The 27699-nt window shown below is 40.4% G+C and overlaps 1 protein-coding gene across 21 annotated transcripts in view; it reads left to right on the top strand.

Annotated features, from left to right (window-relative positions):
* Positions 1 to 27699, top strand: part of lrrc7 (leucine rich repeat containing 7) — a 334407-nt gene that overhangs the window by 113051 nt on the left and 193657 nt on the right. For 20 of the 21 annotated variants that reach the window (XR_009803708.1, XR_009803707.1, XR_009803709.1 and 17 more), the window contains exon 1: positions 4432 to 4903. The exons of the other annotated variant lie outside the window; for it this stretch is intronic. Coding sequence is in view for 16 of the 20 variants with exons in the window: in XM_061883597.1 (XP_061739581.1) it covers positions 4879 to 4903 (25 nt within the window). In the remaining 4 variants the exon portion in view is untranslated. Of the gene's footprint in view, positions 1 to 4431; positions 4904 to 27699 lie in introns of those variants that run through there. 21 annotated transcript variants of the gene reach the window in all.

The following is a 27699-nucleotide window of genomic DNA, read 5'->3' as shown; positions in this document are numbered from 1 at the left end:
ATGTCAAACAAATACAAATAGACAGAATAGAAATTGAAATAGGAAATTAAACCAAATTTCTAAGTATAATGATTGATTATAAAATTAACTGGAAATCTCATAAAGAAATTTACAACATAAGGTGGCAAGAAACACATCAATAATGAATAAAGCTAAATATGCATTTGACCAAGAATCACTCTATATTATCTACTGCTCGCTAGTGATACCATATCTGAGTTATTGTGCAGAAATATGGGGAAATAACTACAGAAGTGCACTTAATTCATAACCGTGTCACAAAAAAGATCAATTAGAATAATACATAACGTTGGCTATGGAGAACATTTAAACCCTTTTATTTATTGAATCGAAAATTATGAAATTCCACCACATAGTGAATTTGCAAACAGCTAAAATTATGCACAAAGCAAACTATAACCTGCTACCCAAGAATGTACGACAATTATTCCCAACAAAAGAGGATAAATATAACCTTGGAGAAAAATGTAATATAAAACATTTGCATGCACGTACAACACTTAAGACCTTCTGTATGTGTGGCAAGCAATGTCATGATGTTGTTTTATAAGGCAAACATTGAAACATCCGTTTTGGCATCTCCATATTGTTTGGAAATCTGTCTGTCAAACCCAAAACCCAACTTCAAAACCTTATCAAGAGGGCTGGTAAAAGAATTGGCATGCAGCCCCCTTGCTCCCTTCAAGAAATATTCAACAAAACCGTGAGGAAGCAGGGTCTTAAAATCACCCGTGATTGATGCCAAATGGTAAATTGTACAGAACAGCAACATACTAACTCAATCAAAGCACTTAACAACAGAAAACTACTGTAATAACCGGATGCAATAATAAGGAGTGCAATATTTGGATAGTGCAATACGGGAGGTGTGCAATACGGGGGGAGTGTAATGTGTGATCTTATAACTAACTGATATACCTGCGCACTGTTCACTGTCTTCACTGTATTGTCGGATGAACTGTATGTACGTATTTATGTATGTATGTATGTATGTATGTATGTATGTAAAATGCTGTGTCTTGATGTACAAGACAAATTTCTCCTCAGAGACAATGAAACTAATAATTTTGTGTAATTAAATTATGGAATGGATTAGGAAAACAATGTGCTTTTATGATCCTATTTAAGAAACTCTTCAAACGTACGAAGAAGAAGAACCATGATAAAAATTCTGAATTAATTGATAATCATATTTATCTCACCATATGAAATACAACTTACTGCACTAATTAATATATATTTATTTATTTTTTATGTTATTACTTATGGAGTATTTTTGAATCTGAACGTTAAAAGTTAAAGGACCACTGATTGTCACACACACACTAGGTGAAACACTGTGGTGAAATAACCCTCTGCATTTGACCCAACCCCTTGTACCACCTCCTGGGAAGTGAGGGGAGCACTGAGCAGCAGCTGCGCTCGGGAATCATTTTGGTGATTTAACGCCCAATTCCAACCCTTGATGCTGGGTGCCAAGCAAGGGGTTTGAACTCACGAATTACCGATCTCAGGGCGGACACTCTAACCCAGGGGTGTCAAACTAATTTTAGATCGGGGGCCTCATGGAGAAAAATCTACTCCCAAGCAGCACGATAACTTAAAAATAAAGATATCTTCAGATTGTTTTCTTGGTTTGAAAATAGAACAAGCAAATTCTGAAAAATTAAAAATCATAATGTTGTTGATTTGTTTTTTTACACTTACATGTATCTTTATTTGTAATGTTTTATTCTTTCTGAATACATTATTTGATAATGTTCATCAGTCAACTCATTGGTGTTAATTTTCAATCTATCACGATAGAAAAATTATATCAAAATCAAATTACAGGATCTTATTTATGGAGTTTGCTGGTTTTCCTCAAATGGTGCACTAACATCATGTGGTTATTGTTTTTCACATTTGTAGCATCATTTACAAAGATACAAATAATTGCTATTTTGTCATCTAGTGGACACATTTAAAACAACAGTTTGTTTCATTCCAAAATGTTGGTTCATTTTTATACTTAGCAAACTCATCCCGCGGGCCGGATAAAACCTGTTCGTGGGCCTGATCCGGCCCGCGGGCCTTACATTTGACACCCCTGCTCTAACCACAAGATTACTGAGCAGGTTTGCTCATTTAGCAAATGCTATGTAAAGGAGAAGGAGTAGGAATAAATAAACTCCGCTTCTTTTTTGTTTAAAAGATAAACTGTAAATAGTGATGTACCATGTTGTCGGGATGGGCGATATATCGATATACACGATATATCGCGGGTTTGTCTCTGTGCGATATAGAAAATGACTTTATCGTAATATTCGAGTATGCGTTCTCACACACTTGCTTTGAGCTGCGGGCATTACACTACAGGCTCTTCTCACTCTTTCCTGTCTCTCCTTCTCACGGACAAGCAGGCGCACAAACTTACACACTTCACATACTGCCATGTCATACGTCACATACGTATACGCCCTCGCCCAGCAGAGAGGTAGCAGCATAGGTAACGTTAGCTGTGATGCTAACGTAGCCGTGCGAGTGTTAATACGAGAGAAAGAAGGTGCGGATCTGGTAACAAATGAAGGAAGACTTAATTCCCTAATAAAAACAGCAGGGGGTTCCATTGTCTGGCGGTGGTTCGGTTCAAGTGGGAATATGTCGAACAGACAACCGTAATTTGTCAAGTGGGGGGCAAAAGCGTTGCTATAAAAAGTAGCATTACTGCTAATATGTAGCATCATTTGAAAAGTCACTCGCTAGAGAATGAGGAGAATTTCATAACGTCCGTAGTAACCTGCCACATTTGATTTCCTGTTATACAGTTTATTTTTATTTGACACTTAAAATGTCTCTGACAATCTTGCACTTTCTGTTTTGGAAATGACATGAATGTTTGTGCCATTGCTTAACAACTTTAATAAATACACTTTTGGTCAATTGACTTAGTTGTGATTTCCCTCTCTGCATTAAAGTTTAAAAGTAGCATATATGAATGCAGTAAGAAGAAGAATGTTTTAATGTATACACATAGAATCATCATACTGCTGGGATTATATGCATCAAGTGTTCATTCAAGGCCAAAGCAAAATATCGTAATATATATCGTAGGGCTGGGCGATGTATTGACATAAACGATATATCGCAGGTTTGTCTCTGTACGATATAGAAAATGACTATATCGTAATATTCGATTATATGTTCTCCCACACTTGCTTTTAGCTGTATATACAGTATATGCATGTATATACATACATGCATATACTGTATATATATATGGCGTATCTCACTCCTTGTGTCACCTTCTCACAGAGATATAAAACAAGCCCGCCTTGTTACATACGTCACATACTGTCAAGCATGTAGCGTCACACGCTCTCGCCGAGAGCTAACGTTATCATGGCTAACGTTAGCTGAGGCAGGTCGAGTTGCTGTTAGCTGCGTACATTACACAACAGGCGTGTTTCTCAGTCGTCCTCGTCTCTCATTCTCACAGAGACGGAAAACAAGCCCGCCTTCTTACATACGTCACATACTCTCGCGAGTGTAGCAGCATGACTAACGTTTGCTGAGGCAGGTCGAGCGGAGCGGAGCTTGTGACATTACAAGAGAGAGAAGGTGCGAAACTGATCACAAATGGAGGAAGAACAATAAATGCCCATAATAAAGAGCAGGGGGTCCATCATCTGGTGGTGGTTTGGCTTTAAGTGGGAAGATATTCAGCAGACAACAGCAATATGCAAAGTATGCAGCAGATGTGTTACTACCAAAAGGTAGCAACACTATTAATTTGTTCTTTCATTTAAAAAGTCACCCGCGAGAGAATGAAGAGTATTTAATAAATACACTTTTGGTCAATTGACTTAGTTGTGATTTCCCTCTCTGCATGAAAGTTTAAAAGTAGCATATATTAATGCAGTATGAAGAAGAATGTTTTATTGTAGACACATAGAATCATCATACTGATGGGATTATATGCATCAAGTGTTCATTCAAGGCTAAGGCAAAATATCGTAATATATATCGTATATCGCAATATGGCATAAAGATATCGCGATATTGATAAAAGCCAATATCGCCCTGCCCTAATATATCGTATATATAGCCTAAAAATATCGAGATATTAAAAAAAAGGCCATATTGCCCAGCCCTACCATGTTGTAATTGTAGGCATGTTCAGAATAAACTCAACCTCAACTCAACGTGTTTGTGTCATGTCCGGAACCAATTAACCGCGATAAACGAGGGACCGCTGCTCGTTTCTTTGTAAAGTCAATGGAACAGTTCACGCCTTGACTTGCTTTGCTGTTGCTGTAGTTGTGCGTGCGCGTCCGCGCGCGTGCTTAGCCGAGTGCGACCGAGACGACGCGCCCCTCTGACGCGTAAACATACGTCCTCCTTCCATCTTCCTCCTTCCTCCTCCTCATCGGGACACACATGGGAGGAGACGCTCCCGCTGAATTCAGAAGAACGCTGACACATTCGCCTGTTGAAGGTTCTTTTTTTAATTTTTTTATCTTCCATCCTTTTTTGCTGCATTTTGGGATTGTTTTGCACGGACGCGCTGCAGGGACCGTGCGTGTCATTTATGTAGTGGAGGAGACACGGGCTGGATTTTATAAACCCTCGCCGGACCGATGAGCTCATCTTCGTGCTCTTGCGTATTTACGGGGGCGTTAAGGATGCGGCTGGTGGACTGGGTCAAGGTACCTGCTGTCTTCGAATCACACCGGCTTGGTTCGTCGGTCTGATCCCGTCCAAGTCTGTGTGTCCACGAGGACCACGACTGTGCGTGAATCTTTTTTTTAATATTTTTTTTAATTTTTTATTCCCCCCCCCCCCTGCACATTGGATCCGACACCTGCAGCAGACAGGATGGATAACTATTCTACTTTGCAACGTAAGGATGCACATACAGTTTATTGCATGCATAATGAAACATTATATCATTTTATATTAACACCTTCAAGGCCTTTTTTGGAGCATCATGACTGCAGGAAGATTGTGTTTGACGTGTTGCGGTGTCAGTGTATCCCCTAAGCAACACACACACACACACACACACACACACACACACACACACACACACACACACACACACACACACACACACAGTACTTTATTGCACTTGTTCAAGTTCAGCACATTCATACTGTCCAGGTAATGTTTCGCAGTTTATGTTCCTGCATGGTGAGACACACACACACAATGCTTGTATTTGTCACCTTCTTGAGACCTCTGAAGAATTCCTACCTTATTAGGACCACCCTTTCTAGCCATATAAAGATTGTTTTTTACAACATGATTAATATATACATACTATGAAAATATAAAAAAGGTAAGCCTTAAGTCAATTTAATTTATTTTTTTTAATTAGTTTTCAATCTTCATTATTTACTCTGTCATTACAGTATGTCTGTGTATACATTAATTATATTTATTTATTTGTTTTAATTAATTTTGGCCAAAGGGGTTACATTTCAATTTCTTACACACAATCGTTATTACACATTTTGACCAGAGGGGGAGCACTTTTAAAACCGACACAGTCAAATCGAAAAATCCCTCCTTTTTGGGCTCACCCTAATTTTGATAGTTTTCATCACCAGGGCTGCAAATGAGACATTCTCTACTAGATTCAATGGTTTTCAGTATTGGGACCATGATTTCGGTCCTAACTTGTTCACCGGTCCTTATATGGAAGGTACTTTTTCCTTGTTGATGTCTCAAGAAGGGTAGACATACAAGAAAACACACACACACACACACACATTCGTGTATTTGTTACCTTGTTGAGACCTCTGAAAAATGCCTCACTTTAGGACCAACCGTTCTACATACATAAAGATTTGTTTTTACAAAATTAGTAATATATACATACCAAGCATGTATAAAAAAAGCTTGTGAAAAATAAGTTGGAATTTCACAAGAAAAAGTCACAATTTGACAAGAAAAGCTTAGAATTTTGGACGTATTATAATAAAAGTTGAAAATTAACTCAACGCAAGTCAAACTTTTACAAGAAAGACAGAACGTTTGTGCAATATAATAAAAGTAGGAATGTTACTCAATAACAGTCACAATTTTACAAGAAAACTTGAACATTTTGGCAATATTATAATAATAATCAGAATTTTACTGGGCAAAATTATGACAAAATTCACAATTATGTTCAAAATATGTCACTATTTTACAAGAACAACAAAAAAAGGCAATATTGTAATAAAAGACAGATTTTGCATTAAAAAGTAATAATTTTACATAAAAATGCAATAACTTTACAAGAAAATATTGCAATATTACAGAAACAGAAAGAATATGAGAAATTGTTCCCCATTGTGAAAAAGACTGCTTTTATAGTTACTATTATATATATATATATATATATATATATATATATATATGTATATATATATATATTTTTTTTGTTTTGTTTGTTTTTTGTTTGTTTGTTTGTGATTGTTTTTTAATCTTCACTATTTACTTAAAGTTATTAAGTTATACATTATGTCTCTGTATATATATATATATATATATATATATATATATATATATATATATATATATATATATATATATATATAGGGTTCCCTCAATCGTCAGGAAAGATAAATCTCCTGACGATTGAGGGAACCCCTCATGAAACAGTTCTGTAGAGATGAAGTAGTCTTGTGATTTTTCCTACACGGTATAGCTCGATTGGTAGAGTGGCCGTGTCAGCAACTTGAGGGTTGCAGGTTCGATTCCCGCTTTCGCCATCCTAGTCACTGCCATTGTGTCCTTGGGCAAGACACTTTACCCACCTGCTCCCAGTGCCACCCACACTGGTTTATATGTAAAAAATTAGATATTGGGTTTCACTTTGTAAAGCGCTTTGAGTCACTAGAGAAAAAGCGCTATATAATTCACTTCACTTCACATATTGCGCTCTACCACGGTATCGAGCACTATTCTCTGGATAATCCAATCAAGATACATGGATATGTATATATATATATATATATATATATATATATATATATATATGTCCATCCATCCATCCATCCTTACCTCATCGATCCATTTCCTACCACTTATTCCCTTTGGGGTGATGGGGGCGCTGGTGCCTATATATATATATATATATAGGCGCGCAGTGGGAGAGTGCCCGTGCGCAACCCGAGGGTCACTGGTTCAAATCCCACCTAGAACCAACCTCGTCACGTCCGTTGTGTCCTGAGCAAGACACTTCACCCTTGCTCCTGATGGGTGCTGGTTGACACCTTGCATGGCAGCTCCCTCCATCAGTGTGTGAATGTGTGTGTGAATGGGTAAATGTGGAAGTAGTGTCAAAGCGCTTTGAGTACCTTGAAGGTAGAAAAGCGCTATACAAGTACAACCCATTATATATATATATATATATATATATATATATATATACCATATATATACCATATATATATACCATACATATATATATATATTCATACATACATACATGCATATACTGTACATATATATATATATATACATACATGCATATACTGTACATATATATACATACATGCATATACTGTATATATATATATATATACATACATCCATATATGCATATACTGTACATATATAAATACATACATACATACATGCATATACTGTACATATATATATACATATATATATGTATATATATATATGTATATATATATATATATATGTATATATATATATATATATATATATATATATATATATGTACCCACCTTCCGCCAGATTGTAGCTGAGATAGGCGCCAGCGCCCTCCCGTGACCCCAAAAGGGAATAAGCGGTAGAAAATATATATATATATATATATATATATGTATATATATATATATATATACATATATATATATATATATATATATATGTATATATATATATATATATATACTGGCCAAAGAGGGCACATTTCAATTTCTTACACACACTTGTTAATACATGTGTTGGCCAGAGGGGGAGCACTTCAAATTTGTACACGCACGCGCTATTTCATAAGTCGACTTTTAAAACCGGGCACCACGGTAGTACACGTGCCTCAGAATACGAAGGCCCATGAGTTAAATCCTGGGCTCGGGATCTTTCTGTGTGGAGTTTGCATGTTCTCCCCGTGACTCCGTGGCTTCCCTCTGGGTACTCCGGCTTACTCCCACCTCCAAAAACATGCACCTGAGGATAGGTTGGTTGGGAACACTAAAAATTGCAGATGAGGAGGCAACTTGTCCAGGGTGTACGCCACCTTCCGCCCGAATGCAGCTGGGATAGGCTTCAGCACCCCCCGCGACCCCAAAAGGGACAATCGGTAGAAAATGGATGGATGGACTTTTAAAACCGACACAGTGAATTTGAAAAATCCCTCCGTTTTGGGACCACCCTAAATTAGATGGATTTCACCGCCACAGGTTGCAAATTAGACGTTCTCTATTAGATGCAGTAGTTGTCCGTATTGGGACCACGATTTCGATCTTAACTTGTTTACCGGACCTCCTATGGAAGGTACTTTTTCCTTGTTGATATCTCAAGAAGGGTAGAAATAGAAGAACACACATAGACACACAGCAGCAGCACAATGCAGTATGTCTCTTTGACTTGGATGCCACTAAAGCAACAAGCACAAAAGCGGCCTACTATTTAAAGGGAATGTTTCATTGCAACACATTTCAAAGCTCCTCTGTCTGCTCCGCCTCGTTGATGGTGGCTATTAATACATATTGTCCAGCTGGGCTCTTTTGCAACTTGCTTCTAAACTGCCTCATTTTGTATCAATGTTGTAGTTTTGGGATGCTTTCTTCATTCACTGCCATGTGTCAGTAATTTGCAGCATCATTGACTGTAAAAAAGTAACTTTTTGGATGCCCTTGAGCCATAATCACGTGTTTACCTTATTTGTCATCCTTAATGCATGTGCATTTAATTATTATAGGCTCGTTTTGGTGAGTACCATAAAATAAAAAATAAATATTTTGCATGCTGTAACCGGGTTTAACTCTATGGGTCTAAATTAAGCTCCACCAATACTGAGTAATATATAAGAAGCTTGCATTCAAAGATGGAATTATTAATAGCTCATCCCTCCAACAGCACACTTGCAAGCAGCCTAGAAAGCAAGGTTGGATCTGGCTCTTGCAGTTTTGATAGCACAGTGCTGCCGATGCTGCTGGTTGCTTAGTGACTGCATCCATGAAACAGGCTCCCATCGTCATGGTGATGGACCAAAGGGAGGAAGGAGACCCAGAGCATAAAGGGGACACATACAGTATATCAGTGAATCGGCAGTACAGTGCGGCTTCTGGATTGGGGTTTCTTGTGAGGTGGCTGATGATGATGATGATGATGATGGACAACTGGCGACACGGGGTCCAAATCCGGGCCCAGTTTAAAACTTGAGAGACAAACATTTTTGCAGCGAATTCCTGAAAGAATAGAGTGTTCCTGTTGTATAGAGAAACCTGGACCACTGTAAATACTTGTTTGAATGAAATTGCATTGACAATTAACCTTGCTAGCTAGGCTCAAATTAAATTCTCCCTCCTTCCCCTTACCTCTACCATCTAGTGCCATGGCCAAAATACGCCCCTATGCATGCAGACGTCGATCGAGTCTCACTACATCATAAACCCTCACCAGCAGTTTCGTAAAGCAGATTCGTCAACGTTTCTTTTTTAATAACTTGATAGTTTTAGGCCATATCGCGATACACAATATTTATCTCGATATTTTGCCTTGGACTTAAATTAACACTTGATACATATATTCACAGCAGTATGATGATTCTATGTGCCTACATTAAACATTCTTCTTCATACTGCATTAATATTCTACTTTTAAACTTTCATGCAGAGAAGGAACTCACAACGAACACTTGATGCATATAATCTTAGCAGTATGATGATGCTATGTGTATACATTAAAACATTCTTCTTCTTACTGCATTCATATATGCTACTTTTAAACTTTAATGCAGAGAGGGAAATCACAACTAAGTCAATTGACCAAAACTGTATTTATTAAACAGTTATTAACAGTGGCACAAACATTCATGTCATTTCCAAAACAGAAAGTGCAAGATTGTCAGAGACATTTTAAGTGTCAAATAAAAATGAGCTGCATCATTGGAAATCTAATAGTGTTCGTCCTTCGCTATGTGGTAGGTTACTACGGACGTTATTAAATTCTATTTTTTTCATATGGTGTTGATGTGGAAATTTTTGCCTCGGCATTTTGATGGTGTGGGCGTGTGGCACCAAACGGAAATGTTGATGTGCGAAGTAAGTACTCTTTATTCTCTAGCAGCTGACTTTTCAAATGATGCTATATATTAGCAGTAATGCTACTTTTTATAGCAACGCTTGTGCCGAATGCTTGACCTATTCCGGTTGTACGTTTGCCATATTCCCACTTGAAGCCAAACCACTGCCAGACGATGGACCCCCTGCTGTTTTTCTTTGGAATTACTTCTTCCTTAATTCGCACCTCCTTTCTCTCGTATTACCACTCGCACGGCTCTGCTAGCATCACAGCTAACGTTACCCATGCTGCTACCTCTCTGCTCCTCGAGGGCGTATGCGTATGTGACGTATGACGTGACAGTATGTGACTTATGTAAGTAGGTGCGCTTTCTGTCTGTGAGAAGGAGAGACAGGAAAGAGCGAGGACAGCCTGTAATGTAATGCCTGCAGCTCAAAGCAACTGCGTGAGAACGCATACTCCAATATGGTAAATGGTAAATGGTAAATGGTAAATGGGTTGTACTTGTATAGCGCTTTTTTACCCCTTTTTAAGGAGCCCAAAGCGGTTTGACAGTATTTCCGCATTCACTCATTCACACACTGATGGCGGGAGCTGCCATGCAAGGCGTTCACCAGGACCCATCAGGAGCAAGGGTGAAGTGTATTGCCCATGGACAGAACGAACGTGACTAGGATGGTAGAAGATGGGAATTAAACCAGTAACCTTCTGATTGCTGGCACAGCCACTCTAACAACTTCGCCACGCCGTCCCCCGTCACGATATAGTCATTTTCTATATCACACAGAGAAAAACCCTCAAGATGCTGTCACACGCAATGTTCGGCTTTGCTGGTACTCTTTTTTTACCGCCTGTCTTTATTAAGAAGATCGTTTCAAAGACAACGATTTTGGCAAAATCTGCATCAGCTTGTGGTATGTAAAATGTGTTTCATCGTGTATTTTTGTTTGAAGCCAATATATACGTGCAGTAGCAAAGGTTTGAAGTTTGACTAAAACCACTATTGTTATTATTAAAAAAATAATTAATTAGGCTTATTGCTTACATGTCTATGCTTCTCTGGGTTTCTGGTCTGCCATAGTTCTCCTCGCAATCCATAGTATAGGGAGGTCTGTGAGCTCACTTTGAGGGAGGTACTTAGCCATTCTCCCCTACCTGCCGGATAATTTGAATGCCTCTTGACTGACATGAACACGCAAAACCAAGGAAGGAGCGCAAAAACATGGGCGGAGGAGGGGTATTCGAATTGAGCCCAAATGTAAGACGCTGGGGTCCAAACTTGTGATTTACATAACTGAAGTGTTCCTCAAGTTAAATCCTCTTTTTTGGCAGTTAATTTTCTTAATATGATTTATGTAACTAAGATGTTGCTGTAGATTGTTAATAACTTCAGATGCAGCCTGTAGTCATTTGTTCATCGTTTTTAGTTATACCAGTGGTGTCCCTCAAGGTTCCATTTCAGTTTCAGTCTTTTTCACCTGGTGGCCCAAAGTTTGGTTAAAAAAACTTGTGATAGACTCCATTTTGTAGCATACTCTTAAAAACGATATGACATTATCTTTGACTAGCTTTGTTTTGCAGAATTTCCTTAAAAAAACAGAGTGTGCCAGTAATTTTGACAAAATAAATAAACCAAAATCAAATATCTACTATAGAGGACTCTGGGTTTCCAGAATGTTCAAAACAAGACTAATAACAAAGGGAGAAGTCTGGCCACCCAGTCCTTAGCTTTCTGGATATGTGGCAACCAAAACAATTGAGTTAAATATTCCTGATGCAAGAGACCACTACAGACAGTGAATTATGAGCTAGCAAGGAGCCTAAATGGAAAGAAAGTTAAAGGCCTACTGAAACCCACTACCACCGACCATGCAGTCTGATAGTTTATATATCAATGATGAAATCTTAACATTGCAACACATGTCAATACGGCCGGTTTAGTTTACTAAATTACAATTTTAAATTTCCAGCAGAGGTTTTTTTTTAAAACGTCGCGGAATGATGACCCGTGCGCGTGACATCTCGGGTTGTAGCGGACATATTAGCCCAACACCACACACGGCTAAAAGTCGTCTCTTTTCATCCCATAATTACACAGTAATTTGGACATCTATGTTGCTGAATCTTTTGCAATTTGTTCAATTAATAATGGAGACTATAAATAAGAATGCTGTTGGTGGAAAGCGGTGGATTGCAGCTGCATTTAGCACCGAAACACAGCCGATGTTTCTTTGTTGTAAAGCTTTAACACAGAGCGGTCAAGCGAACATGTTTCTCTACGTCAACCAGCAAGTTTCTGGATGGAAAAATTGTGAAATTATGTCAGCTCTTACCGGAGACTTCAGGGGAAGGACCTCCTCCTGTAGCTGTCAAAAGGCAACTTTGATCTTGGCTCCTCCATTGGCTTCTCTCTGAGACACTGGCTCGATTGGTACCTCAAGTTGCTTTGCTAGCAACTTGAGGGTTCAGGATTTGATTCCTGTCTCCGTCATCCTAGTCCTTGGGCAAGTAACTTTACCCACCTGCTCCCAGTGCCACCCACACTGGTTTGAATGTAGTCTAGAGATGTAGATAATGGGTTTCACTGCAGTATGTAAAGCGCTTTAAGTCTCTAGACGAAAGCGCCATATAAATACAATTCCGTTTACTTCTCTTCAAATAATTTGTAAGTGTGAGTCTGTTCTTGAATTAAGTTGTGTAACTGATATTGAAGAATACTCCAAATGAGATGTTCAGCTTGTTATGAGAAAAAAATAAACTAATTTTGCTCAAAAAATATCTTCATAAGAATTGGCTAGATATTATATCTTAATTAAAGGTTGTTGTTTTCGTGGACAAATTGCTATACAAGATATTATTTTGTTTTTAAGGAAAAAAAACAGTTGCTTAGAATGGGACTTTTTTTTGAAATGTCGTTTTTGAAGTCTATGTTTCAAAGGAGAGAGAAGAGGCGTTCGGAGCGAGGAGAAAAGTAGTACATTATGATCTTTTTTAAATTTTTTTTTTTGCTCTATTGCAAAATGAATAAGCTGCTACTAGCTCCTCCAAACTGGCCTCCTCTTCTCCTACACTACAATTTACCTAACTCATTATTTAACTGTTTCGTTGAGCCATTTGCAATCTCACTCTTTACATAAAGCATTAGAAACAAAATCAAAAATAATTTATAAATCCCTGAGGGGAAATTCTAATTGAAATTAAAATTTCCCCTCAGGCATGCCATATATATTGTTTTTATATAGTTTATTACTAGCCCAGAAAGCAACCTGCTGGGCGAAGGTTATGTACAGCTGGAACGATTTGTTGGAGCTTGGATTGCGGTCTGAGCAGGCTATTTCGGTGGATTTTACGAGCCGACACAACATCCCAGAGGAGCTAGCACGTAGCCCTGGAGCTCCATGTCTACCGTGCCCGGCAAGGCGGATGCGAGGGCGTAGACGCCGTGGGCAAAAGGGCGGCGTGTTAGCCAGACTAAAGATGAACCCAAACAGACCAGCGATACCAAGTCTATTCATGGCTAATGCGAGATCGCTCACTCCTCATGGTGATGAGGACAAGATGGACGAGGTGAGGCTCAGTGTAGCACAAAACACTGTGATGGACAGCTGCGCCCTATTGTTTAATCCCAGACGTTAGCATGGAGCTAACCGGTCACACAGCATACAGTTAGGACAGAAACGCAGAGACTACCGGCAAGCGACGTGGGGGTGGATTGCTAACCTACCTAAACAACAACTGGACTTCAGATTCAAAGGTAGTAAACAGCCACTGTTCCCAAGATCTGGAATATTTTACAGTTAAATGCCGACCCTTCTATTTAGCCAGGGAGCACTCTGCTGTTCTGATCACTAACGTGTATACAGTATAGCTCCCGATGCTAACGCTAGCACGGCGCTAGCTCTGCTGCACGATACAATCAGTGCATAACAGAACAAATATCACGACGCAGTCCACATCAGAGCAGGGGACTTTAATCATGCTGACCTGAAAAAAGTGCTCCCCAAACTTCATCAGCATGTGAAGTGTGCTACGAGGGGAGCTAACTAACTGAACAAAGTCTAGTCCAACATAAAAAATGGATATAGAGCCAAACAACTTCCCCAATTAGGCAAGTCTGACCACATGTCCCTGCTCCTATTACCAGCTTACATACATACAATAAAGAAAACTGCTCCCATCACAACCAAAACGATCAAAACAATGCCCGAGGGAGCCATGGAACAGCTGCAGGACTGCTTTGAAATAACACTCTGGTCAGTTTTTGAAAACTCTGACTTGGAGCAGTACACAGCAGCGGTCCTGGGGTACATCAAACACTGTGTAGACACTGTCACAGTGGACAAGCGCATCCGGGTCTACCCCAACAGGAAGCCCTGGATGACAAAAAAAAAGTACAGGGCTTACTCAAAGAGAGAGACAGTGCCTTCAAAGCGCAGGTGCTGCCAGAGCCAACCTGAATAGAGGTATCAGAGAGGCAAAAGCCGAGCACAGGAGGAAAATGGAAGACCACCTGCAGAGCAACAACACAAAAGAGGTATGGAAAGGAATACAACACACAACCAACTTCAGACCCTGTAACCCTTCGGCTGACACCGAAGCCTCTCGAGCGGGGGAGTTAAACAGCTTCTTCGCCCGCTTCGAGAGAAAGACACCTGCAGCCGTCACAACACCCCCAACTAACACCCACAGCAGCTGCACCCTTACACTGGAGGTGAGACGCCCGCTGAGGGCGGTGAACCCGTGGAAGGCTACGGGCCCAGATGGGGCCCCGGGACAGGTACTGAGAGACTTTGTAGACCAGCTGGCCGGAGTATTTACTAAAATCTTCACCCAGTCCATCTCTCAAGCCGTCATCCCATCATGACTGAAGACCTCCACAATAATCGCAATGCAGAAGAATAACTCTGTCAGCTGCCTGAATGACTACCGTCCAGTTGCACTTACACCTATAGCCATGAAGTGCTTTGAAAAGCTGGTACGGATTAATATCACCTCAGTCCTTCCTCCCGAACTCGACCCACACCAGTTTGCCTACAGAGCCAACAGGTCCACAGAGGACCATAGCCCTACACTCCTCTCTGGGTCATGTGGACAAAGGACTTCTTATCCAAACATCCCCAGAGTGTGCAGTTGGGCCGCCACATGTCATCGAGCCTGTACCTCAGCACCAGCTCTCCACAAGGCTGCGTGCTGAGCCCCCTACTATACTCCCCTCGACACATACGACTGCACACCTGCCCATTCCAGCAACTCCTTCATCAAATTTGCGGATGACACCACCTTAGTGGAGCTCATCTCGGAGGGAGACGAGGTTGCATATCGGGACGAGGTGGAGAAGCTGTCGGAGTGGTGCACAGGAAACAACCTGGTCCTGAACACTTCCAAGACCAAGGACATGGTCATAGACTTCTGGAGGAATAAAACAGACATCTTTCCCCTGGTCATCAGCGGTGACTGTGTGGAGAGGGTGTCCGACTTCCGCTTCCTGGGAGTCCACCAGGCCAACGACCTATCCTGGAGCACCAACACCACAGCTACCATCAAGAAACCACAGCAGAGACTGCACTTCCTGAGAATACTCAAGAACAACCACCTCTCACAGGAACTGCTGGTGTCCTTCTACCGGTGCTCCATTGAGAGCATCCTGACCTACTGCATCTGTGTGTGGTTCAGCAGCTGCTCGACTGCAGAGAGAACGGCGCTCCAGAGAGTCGTAAAGACCGCCCAAAAGATCATTGGAGGCCCCCTCTCCTCCCTGGCTAACCTGTACAGCTACCGCTGTCTCAGGGAAGCACAGAGCATCCTGAAAGACCCGTTCCACCCATGGCACTGCCACCTAGAACTGCTACCCTCGGACAGACGCTATAGGGTGCTAAAAGTGGGCACAAATAGACTAAAAAACAGTTTTTACCCAAGAGCCATAGTAGCATTAAACAGGCACTGAGTGAGCACAATGTGTCCATCATGTCCTCATGTGTCAAATCAGTACTGTTGGTAGTCATATTAATGATAATAATAATAATAATAATGGATTAGATTTATATCACGCTTTTCTATTGTTAGATACTTAAAGCGCTCACAGTGAAGTGGGAACCCATCATTCATTCACACCTGGTGGTAAGCTACATCTGCAGCCACAGCTGCCCTGGGGTAGACTGACGGAAGCTTGGCTGCCAGTTTGCGCCTACGGCCCCTCCGACCACCACCAATCATTCATTCACCAGTGTGAGCGGCACCGGGGACAAGGGTGAAGTGTCCTGCCCAAGGACACAACGGCAGCGATTTGGATGTCAATAGGTGGGAAGCGAACCTGCAACCCTCAGGTTTCTGGCACGGCCGCTCTACCCACTACGCCATGCTGCCCCAACAAAGGTTTATAAGAATCCATTGCGACATCACCAAACGTAGTTAAAAGATAAGCTTTTCCGTGACGAGGCAGAAGTAGAAGTCAAGCATGGGTCTTGCTGCCAGGATATGTCAGCGGTAAGCAGCGTCTTTTTTAAAGCGGAAGGAAAATAGGACATTTGCATGTGGGCCACATCTGAGCCCCATTGCAGCTGCTTAGGCCATAAAAAGAATGATCTTGTATGTGATCGTCATTAAACTGCAGTGAATTTGCACTCATGTGACGACCCATGAAGTCATTAAACGACCCGACAGGGAAGTAGCAAGGTGTTTCACACTATGCAGAGTAGACTGAGGAAGCATTACTCCACTTGCGTGCGTGTGTATATGTATGTGTATGCGTGTGTGTGTGTGTGTGTGTGCGAGTGCGTGTGCGCGTGTGTGCATGTGTGTGTGTGTGTGTGTGTGTGTGTGTGTGTGTTCATGCGTTAGCTCAGTCTTTCACACTCCAAACTTGTAATGTACAGTGTGAGCTGGAGTTCCAGAAAACAGCAAACTACAGCATTTACACAGATTTTTGCTCTCATTTTCAACTTTTGGCACAGGCTACATCTTTAGAAGTTGGGGTACGAGAGCCAATGAAGGTGTACAACGGCAAATATAGGGAATTCCACAGGGCTCACCTATTTATGTATCTATAATCTTTTTTTTTTAGTGAGCTGGATTTTGTGAAGAAACATGGGGGAAACCACAACAAATGTGCGCCTCATTCACTAACGGTGTTACAAAAAAGGTCAGTTAGAATTTTACATAATGTTGGATATAGAGAACATACAAACCCTTTATTTATTGAATCACAAATACTGAAATTCAACTATTTGGTGCAATTTTCAAACAGCTAAAATTATGTACAAAGCAAACTAAAACCTGCTACCCAAGAATATACAACAATTATTCTCAACAAAAGGGAAGAAACTTTAGAGGAAAGTCTGATTTAAAACATTCGTATGTTCGTACTCGTACAACACTTAAAACCTTTAGAATATCAGTATGTGAAATTCAATTATGGAATGGAATAACCAAATAAATCAAACAAAGCACCAATATGATTCAGTATGTATATATACATACACACACGTGTGTGTGTATATACATACATATATATATATATATATCATTTCACGTTTAATATGTTTCATGCAATTTTAATTTTGACATTATTTCACGTTTAATATGTTTCATGCAATATTAATTTTGACATTACCACATAAGATATTTTTAATTGCTGATATATATATATATATATATATATACAGTCAAAATTAAAATGGCATGAAACATATTAAACGTGAAAAAAAAAAATATATATATAAAATATATATATATATATATATATATATATATATATATATACACATACATGTGTGTGTGTATATATACATACATGCAGTTGTATATATATATATATATATTTTTTTTTTTTTTTTTCACGTTTAATATGTTTCATGCCATTTTAATTTTGACTGTACCACAGATATTTTTAAGATATTTTTAATTGCTGATGCGGGTTTACTGATTTTTACGTGGGCCACAAATTTACCCTTTTTGTACACTGTTGAGGTGGTTCAATGCGCAGTAGTGCGTAAATGTGTTTCTGTATAGTATTTATCCAGCAAAGGTGATGTAGTGACATCATTTTGGAGAGGTAATCATTGAAGTCAGAAATCACTGAAGGCCTATGTGGGAAACGAACGGCCCGCCACTACCAGTTATTAACAATAAATTAGGAAGTGGATTAATAAAAACTGCATTAGGAGCCTTTGTAGCCCATTTTGAAATGGTCATATCATTTACATCAGTGTTCCCTAACCTTTTTTCTACCAGGGACCGGTTTAATGTATGCATTATTTTCACGGACCGGCTTTCTACTTGTGGCAGATAAAAACAGCAAAAATAGGAGCATAAAAAATTTGCCTTTGGCTACAATCTGGCACATTAACATTTTATATGTCCATTAATTTTCATTGTCTAATGTACTACAACAAGTTAAATTCCATCCATCCATTTTCTACCGCTTGTCCGGTTCGCAGTCGCGGGGGTGCTGGAGCCTATCTCAGCTGCATTTGGGCAGAAGGCAGCGTACACTCTGGACAAGTGGCCACCTCATCACAGGGCCATCACAGATAGACAGACAACATTCACACTGACATTCACACACTAGGGCCAAGAGGGTTAAGTCAGAGAAAATGCGGTAGTTTATGAATTAATTAATGTTTCTGTGCAGCCCTGTAGCAAATGCGTCACAGACCGGTACCGGTCCCTGGACCGATGGTTGGGGACCACTGATTTAGAGTATATGCCAAATCATATATTGTGAGCATGCATCCATTTTCTATACCATTTATCCTCACTAGAGCCATTGGTGATTCAAATCAGTTTTGACATGAGTAACACCTTACACAAGCCATAAATTGCTGTTCCCAAATGGTTTCATTGGGGCTAATATTTGACCAAAAACAAAACTGTAGAGGGAATCATCATTGATCACTCGTGCTGTGATGGGGCGGCATAGTTCGGTTGGTAGAGTGGCCGTGCCACCAACTTGAGGGTTGCAGGTTCGATTCCCGCTTGTGCCATCCTAGTTACTGCCGTTGTGTCCTTGGGCAAGACACTTTACCCACCTGCTCCCAGTGCCACCCACACTGGTTTAAATGTAACTTAGATATTGGGTGTCACTATGTAAAGCGCTTTGAGTCACTTGAGAAAAGCGCTATATAAATGTAATTCACTTCACTTCACTGTTACTGAAATAAAACACGGACTGTTAATTACAGTTGACAGCCACAATGTTGACGACACATCTTTTACATATTTAATAACGCTATCAGTGACAGGTGCACACAGAGTCTGAAAGGAGATGCACAGTGTGAGAGTATGCCGGGAGATGGAAGGGAGGAGCAGTGTCTGCAACCTTTAGTGGTTGGTCCATGTGTTGCCGTGGGCAACCCAAACTGCGCTCTGACGGGACAAAGACTTAGGCAGCCTCTAGTCTGCAGCGCTCTGAGGACGTGACAGTGTTTGAATGTGAGTGCTGCGGTGAGTCTTTAAAACCCTTTCATCCATTACAGATCCACCAATTTGAGCCCTTTGAGTCTATTAATAAACACACTTGGAGTGTCGTGAACATAAAGTAACTACACTCTGATAGAGCACAGATGAGCACATTTTGAAACTATGCAGGCTTATCACACTTGGCTCTTGTTGATTTTGCTAGTATTATTTTCTAAAGCAGAAGAATAGTGCACTGCAAATTAATTGCTACTGGCCAAGGTTTAAAAAAGAAAACATATATACATTTTGCCCTGCGATGAGGGGGCGATTTGTCCAGGGTGTACACCGCCTTCCGCCCGAATGCAGCTGAGATAGGCTCCAGCGACTCCCCCCCCCTCCTTAAAATCTTAATTTTAGCATGAATTATTATATTTTGTCTATTCTACTTTAAAAATGTTAACATTGAGAAAATAACTGTTTAAAAAAGATATTTTGGTTTTCTTCACATAGAAAGATTCTGCAATACCCCAAGGGTGCTCGATTTAAGAAAGTTGGTTAATGCTTGTTTTCAGAATAAAATACTGATTTCTAGCTTAAAAGTCTTGCTAATTTATTGTTATTTTAATTTGGAGGGGAACTGCACATTTTTAGAAATTTGCCTTTTGTTCACAATCATGAAAGACATGATAACCGATGTATTTGAAAAAAAAAAGCATTCAAAATATGTAATAAGTGTGATCAAAAGTTTGGTTACAATGGAGCCAATGACAGCCGTTCTATTCCGCCTATAGAGCTCTTTAAAAACCTCCATAGATGTTTTATATACATGATGTAAGTATATATGTAATGTAGTAACAGGCTCATTTATAATAACAATCACTATTTACATATTTTGCTCATTTTAAGCATATGCGGCGCAATAATTTCAAAAACGCAACAGTCGCTTTATTTAACAACCTAACTGATCATTTGTCACTGCAGACTTTACGAGAGCCAACCAACATAATAAAACATCACTTACTGTACAATGCTGGCTGTCATTTGTTGTTGTGGAAGAAAATGGAAAAGAAGGAAAATGTTAATACATTTTAATTACTATAAAGAATGACTAATAATCTTCAAGACGAAAAGGGGGTGGAAGCAAGCATCTTTTCGTGTCTTTCATGCCATTTCCGCGTTCAAGTAGGCTATCGAAGCGTACCAACGTCTTCATTCTTCTACTTTCCAGGTGAGAGGCAAGCAAGGAAACGAAGAAGCAGCTGATCAATTGGTCATGTCAACATTGGCACTCAAACTTGTGATCACAGCGCCGCTATAAATGGTTTGTCTGCATTAGCATTTACAAACCCCGTTTCCATATGAGTTGGGAAATTGTGTTAGATGTAAATATAAACGGAATACAATGATTTGCGAACCCTTTTCAACCCATATTCAGTTGAATGCACTACAAAGACAAGATATTTGATGTTCAAACTTAGAATTTCATGGCTGCAACACGTGCCAAAGTAGTTGGGAAAGGGCATGTTCACCGTTTCGTTATACCACCTTTTCTTTTAACAACACTCAATAAACATTTGGGAACTGAAGAAATGAATTGTTGAAGCTTTGAAAGTGGAATTCTTTTTCATTCTTGTTTTATGTAGAGCTTCAGTCGTTCAACAGTCCGGAGTCTCCACTGTTGTATTTTACGCTTCATAATGCGCCGCACATTTTCGATGGGAGACAGATCAGGACTGCAAGCGAGCCAAGAAAGTAACCGCACTCTTTTACTATGAAACCACGCTGTTGTAACACGTGGCATGGCATTGTCTTGCTGAAATAAGCAGGGGCGTCCATGTTAACGTTACCTGGATGACAACATATGTTGCTCAAAAACCTGTATGGACCATTAAGCATTAATGGTGCCTTCACAAATGTGTAAGTTACCCATGCCTTGGGCACTAATATACCCCCATACCATCACAGATGCTGGCTTTTGAACTTTGCGCCTATAGCAATCCGGATGGTTATTTTCCTCTTTGTTCCGGAGGACACCACGTCCACAGTTTCCAAATTTAATTTGAAATGTGGACTCGTCAGACCACAGAACACATTTCCACTTCGCATCAGTCCATCTTAGGTGAGCTCGGGCCCAGCAAAGCCGGCAGCGTTTCTGGATATTGTTGATAAATGAGTTTGGCTTTGAATAGTAGAGTTTTCACTTGCACTTACAGGTGTAGTGACCAACTGTAGTTACTGACAGTGGTTTTCTGAAGTGTTCCTGAGCCCATGTGGTGATATCCTTTACACACTGATGTCGGTTTTTGATGCAGTACCGCCTGAGGGATCAATGGTCCGTAATATCATCACTTACGTGCAGTGATTTCTCCAGATTTTGAACCTTTTGATGATTTTACGGACCATATATGGTAAAATCCCTAAATTCCTTGCAATAGCTTGTTGAGAAATGTTGATCTAAAACTGTTCAAGAATTTGCTTACTAATTGGTGACCCTCGCCCCATCCTTGTTTGTAAATTACTTAGCATTTCATGGAAGCTGCTTTTAGGCCCAATCATGGCACCCACCTGTTCCCAATTAGCCTGCACACCTGTGGGATGTTCCAAATAAGTGTTTGATGAGCATTCCTCAACTTTAACAGTATTTATTGCCACCTTTCCCAACTTCTTTGTCACGTGTTGTTAGCATCAAAATCTAAAGTTAATGATTATTTGCAAAAAAAAAATGTTTATCAGTTTGAACATCAAATATGTTGTATTTGTAGCATATTCAACTGAATATGGGTTGAATATGATTTGCAAATCATAGCATTCCGTTTATATTTACATCTAACACAATTTCCCAACTCAAAATACCACTATTCAAGTAACGAAAGGTAAATGGAGTATTGTTTTTGGAAGTTTTTTTTTATTGGGTTTTATGGGCCGAATAGAGGAACTCCCATTGGCTCCGTTGTAAGCAAACTTTTATTTACAAGTTAAAATGCTTTTTTTTTTTTTTTAATACATCGGTCAAGTCTTTCACAATGATTGTGAAAGATGGGCAAAATTCACCAAAAAAGTAAAGTTCCCCTTTTAAGGTGTCCTATCAAGTAAAATTAAGTAGTTTGCATGGACAGATAATTTTTATGTTTTTTTAGTTGTTTTTTTTTGTACAATCTACTCTTATATTTTCTCAGCTCATTTGAAGTGTGGGAAGGACAGGAAAAGGAAGTATGGGTGGGGAGTGGGAGGTATCCTGCAAGTGTCCGCTTCTGTTTCAGCTTATCCGTTGTTGACTATTAGTAAGAAAGTTGTTATGTACGGAGAAGGGAAGGAGGCGACAACCAAGGCTGAACTGCTGCTTACAAGGTTTATTGAAACCTTTGATGAGTGAGTGGCGTGTATATGCAACTCTAAGTGACTGGGTGTAGACGATGTGTAGAATTAACTGTGTAAGTATTACCAGAGTTTGTTGTCTGTGAGTGTTGGATGGATCTTTCGTCGAGTCAAGGGGGCAAGGCGAAGAGGCAGTCCGTAAGCAGTCGAGGGTAGGAGAGTGGCAACGTAATCCGTGTCCGAGCACGGGTCGAGGATCAAGGAAGGCAGTCAGAGATCTGGATGGATGTCGAGAGGCAAAGCACGATCACAGATGACGGGGAAGACACAGCAAGAGACACAAGGGACATGAACTACGGAAACAAGGAAAAGCACCGAGAAGGCGACCAAAGCACAAGGGAGGGAATGCCAGACGTGAGGCTTACTGGGAAGATGAGCGACGTTCTGGCAAAGGTTTCTTGGGTCCTCTGATCTTCATGTCACTCCCTCTCATTAGGTCTAGATGCGCTGATCCGTGATTGCCTTGTCGCTGCATGGGCGTGCTGCGCTCAGTGCGAGCAGGGGCTTGTCTGGGCGCGCTGCCAGGGGAGGTTCCGGCAGACTAAGCTGCCGGGAAAAAGTGGGTTCGAGCCCGCGCCATGACAAAAGTGACTGACACAATGTAATATATAATCATGTGACATGTGCTCGAGTCTGCTTCTTTCTCACCAAGACTGTGGGTTCTGTTTTTACTGCCATCTGAGCTTAATGGGAATCCTTAAAGGTCCAGTGAACATGATATCTGGTTCAGAACAGCAGTAATGTTGGTTCTTTTGTTTGGAATATTTTCAACACTTGCACAATTCAACATGTCTTAAAAGAGTAGGAAGGGGCAGAGCTTATTTCACCTTACCACTTCTGCCTGTAAACTCTTGACAACCAGTGTCTGCTGCCATGCACGTTTGCGTACATCACAGGGTCTTTTTTATTTACAATAGTTACTTACTTTTTGGAGGAATTTTGCAGATCTTCCACAATCCATATGTAAGACAAGAACACACATATTTCCCTTTTCTTTGCGTTCAAAATAGTGAACAACTACTAGGAAGCAGCTAACAATGCAAGTGTATTGGACTAATCAATTCCGCCTATAAAGCGCTCTAAACAAGCAACCAAAAACCACGAACACTGCTCCATTTACAAAAGAGGGCTTCATTGGTCGAATAGACCGTATCTCAATTACCTGCATTGTCAGACACCTTTTACTAGCAGTTTTTCCCCATTTAGAATGCACGGACAAGTGTTCTTGTCTTATGTAAGGACTTGTGGAAGATGGACAAAATCCCCTCCAAAAAGTGCAGATCCACTCTGATCCACTCATACTTTCTGAATAAATTGTGATAATGTTCATCAGTCAACTCATTGGTGTTAAATTTCAGTACATCGGTCAAGTCTTTCAAAATGATTGTGAACGATAGGCAAAATTCACTAAAAAAGTAACCTTTTAAGGTGTCTTATCAAGTAAAATTAATTAATTCAATATATCAAGATAGAAAAAATAATATCAAAATCAAATTACAAAATGTTATTTATGTAGTTTGCTCATTTTCCTTTAACTGGTGCATTAACATCATGTGTGTTTTTTTTTTTTTTTTACATATGTAGCATCATCTACAAAGATACAAATAATTGCTATTGGGACATCTGGCAGCAAACTCATCCCGCAGGCTGGACAAAACCTGTTTGCGGGTCCAATCCGGCCCACGGGGCGTACGTTTGACACGCCTGCTCTACATCTTGATTATTATCACATCATACAAAACCAAAGAGTACAATAAAACAGTGATTTCGCAGTGCATGTCTTTATTGCCGGAGTTGTTACATTTGCGTCAAAATAAACAGTCTGAGTCCAATTAAAAAAATATATATATATATATTTTACAATCTTACATTTTAATGACCATTTTAAACTAATCCTAGATTTTTAATGTTTATTCTGATAGTTTCCATTGTGGCGCAGTGGGAGAGTGGCCGTGCGCAACCCGAGGGTCCCTGGTTCAAATCCCACCTAGTACCAACCCCGTCACGTCCGTTGTGTCCTGAGCAAGACACTTCACCCTTGCTCCTGATGGTTGCTGGTTGGCGCCTTGCATGGCAGCTCCCTCCATCAGTGTGTGAATGGGTAAATGTGGAAGTAGTGTCAAAGCGCTTTGAGTACCTTGAAGGTAGAAAAGCGCTATACAAGTACAACCCATTTATTGCTATTTTTACTGCTATTATTCTTGCTATATTGTTTTTATTCATCCATCCATTTTCTACCGCTTATTCCCCTTTGGGGTCTTGGGGGGCGCTGGTGCTTATCGTAGCTATAATCGTGTGGAAGGCGGTGTACACCCTGGACAAGTCGCCACCTTATCGCAGGGCCAACACAGATAGACAGACAACATTCACACACTCAGGCCAATTTAGTGTTGCCGATCAACCTATCCCCAGGTGCGTGTCTTTGGAAGTGGGAGGAAGCCGGAGTAACCGGAGGGAACCCACACATTCACAGGGAGAACATGCAAACTCCACACAGAAAGATCCCGAGCCCGGGATTGAACCCTGACTACTCAGGACCTTTGGCAGACGCACTAACCCCTCTGCCACTGTGAAGCCCTAAATAGTTTTTATGCATTTAATAATTTGTTATGTGTAGTTATTATTTTCCATATATTTTAGAATGTTTAAAATGTTTTAGATGAAGTTAGTTTTTAGTTATTCTATTTCCTCAATCCTCTTTGCACACTAACCTGTGTGCTATTTGTGTGTAGACGTTCCAAGTCATTTTTCATTCCACCGTCTTTCAGCTTGAGAGGAAGTCATCTGTTGTCTCTGTGGAATTATTCATTTCAATAGCTTTAAATCTTTAACGGCAAAAAGAGCTGTGGTCACTTGCTCTAATGGATATTGAGAATAATACCACTTACCCGCTGCAATCAAAAGAACACATGAATCACAAGTATTGCCAAAGGCAAATAGCAGTGATTGATAAGGCCCAAAAATAGAAGAAAGAGAGTGCAGCACATTAATTAAACAGACAGAAACACAGCGTGTGATTACTCGAGTGAATTGTGATATTCTGAAAGCAGACAGTAGTACAGTATTGCCGTTTCTTGCATCATATCAGTAAACCAGCATTATATATCACCAATATTGTAACATTCCCATTTTCAAATATGGACAGTTGCTCAGTGGATGAAACGTTTCAAATTGATATGAATGTCAATATCGTCCTACTCAACATGGCCTAGCTTGGTTGTTAGAATGGCTGTGCCAGCAACTTGAAGGTTCCAGGTTCGATTCCTGCGTCCACCACCCTAGTCACTGCCGCTGTGTCCTTGTGCAAGACACTTTACCCACTTGCTCCCAGTCCCACACTGGTGTGAATGTAGCTTAAAGGTGTAGATCAGGACTTTTTGTTAAACTGGCGGCGCTCGGGCCACATCCGGCCCGCCAAAGCTTTTCATTTGGCCCGCTGAATATCACCCGAATAGAGTTGACGAAACCTTAAAACTAGGGTTGATCATGTATGCAGTACCCTCGCCACCCCTTAGGGAGCAACAAAAAGGCATATTGTGTCACAATGAAGCAGCAGTGGTTGAGTAAAAGAAAACTACTCATTCAACCCTGAAAATAATCAAAATTAATTGCAAAAATCGGGCTTTTATTATGAATGTTCTGCTCTGAGCAAGTGCTTGAGTCATTGTTTCCTGGTAGACCTTTTAAGCAACGGACACATTGATCCAGACAAGCAGTAACAATAAATAAATAAATGATAAATGGGTTGTACTTGTATAGCGCTTTTCTACCTTCAAGGTACTCAAAGCGCTTTGACACTACTTCCACATTTACCCATTCACACACACATTCACACACTGATGGAGGGAGCTGCCATGCAAGGCGCCAACCAGCACCTATCAGGAGCAAGGGTGAAGTGTCTTGCTCAGGACACAACGGACGTGACGAGGTTGGTTCTAGGTGGGATTTGAGCCAGTGACCTTCGGGTTGCGCACGGCCACTCTCCCACTGCGCCACGCCATGACAATGACAGAATCCCAGAGTGTAAGCTTCATCACGAAACCTGGTCAAACATTTGTAAGAAGATGTTGTGCATAAATATATTTAGTTTGTTTTTTTATTCAAATTGCTGACTTTGTGATGGCTTTTGTGCTGATCAAACCTTGTTTAATAAATGTAGTGCTAAATTTGACCAGTAAATGGCGACAACACTACACCTAAGGTTTGATTGTAATAAGTCACATACAGTGTGTGCAATGTTTAGTGAGTGAATAATATCCATCCTGCCATCCATTTCCTACCGCTTATTCCATTTTGGGGTCGCAGGTGGCGCTGACGCCTATCTCAGCTACAATCGGGTGGAAGGCGGAGTACACCCTGGACAAGTCACCACCTTATTGCAGGGCCAACACAGATAGACAGACAACATTCACCCACTAGGGTCAATTTAGTGTTACAAATCAACCTATCCCCAGGTGCGTGTCTTTGGAAGTGGGAGGAAGCCGGCGTACCCGGAGGGAACCCACGCATTCACGGGGAGGACATGCAAACTCCACACAGAAAGATGTCGAGCCTGGGATTGAACCCAAGACTGCGGGACCTTCTTCGTATTGTGAGGCAGACGCACTAACCCTTCTGCCACCGTGAAGCCCAAGTGAATAAAATGTTATTTTTATATGT

Source organism: Nerophis ophidion, linkage group LG22 (genome assembly GCF_033978795.1).
Source record: "Nerophis ophidion isolate RoL-2023_Sa linkage group LG22, RoL_Noph_v1.0, whole genome shotgun sequence".
Lineage (NCBI taxonomy): Eukaryota > Metazoa > Chordata > Actinopteri > Syngnathiformes > Syngnathidae > Nerophis > Nerophis ophidion.
The sequence above is the reverse complement of the archived record's forward strand: the minus strand, read 5'-3'. Positions and strand labels throughout refer to the sequence as shown.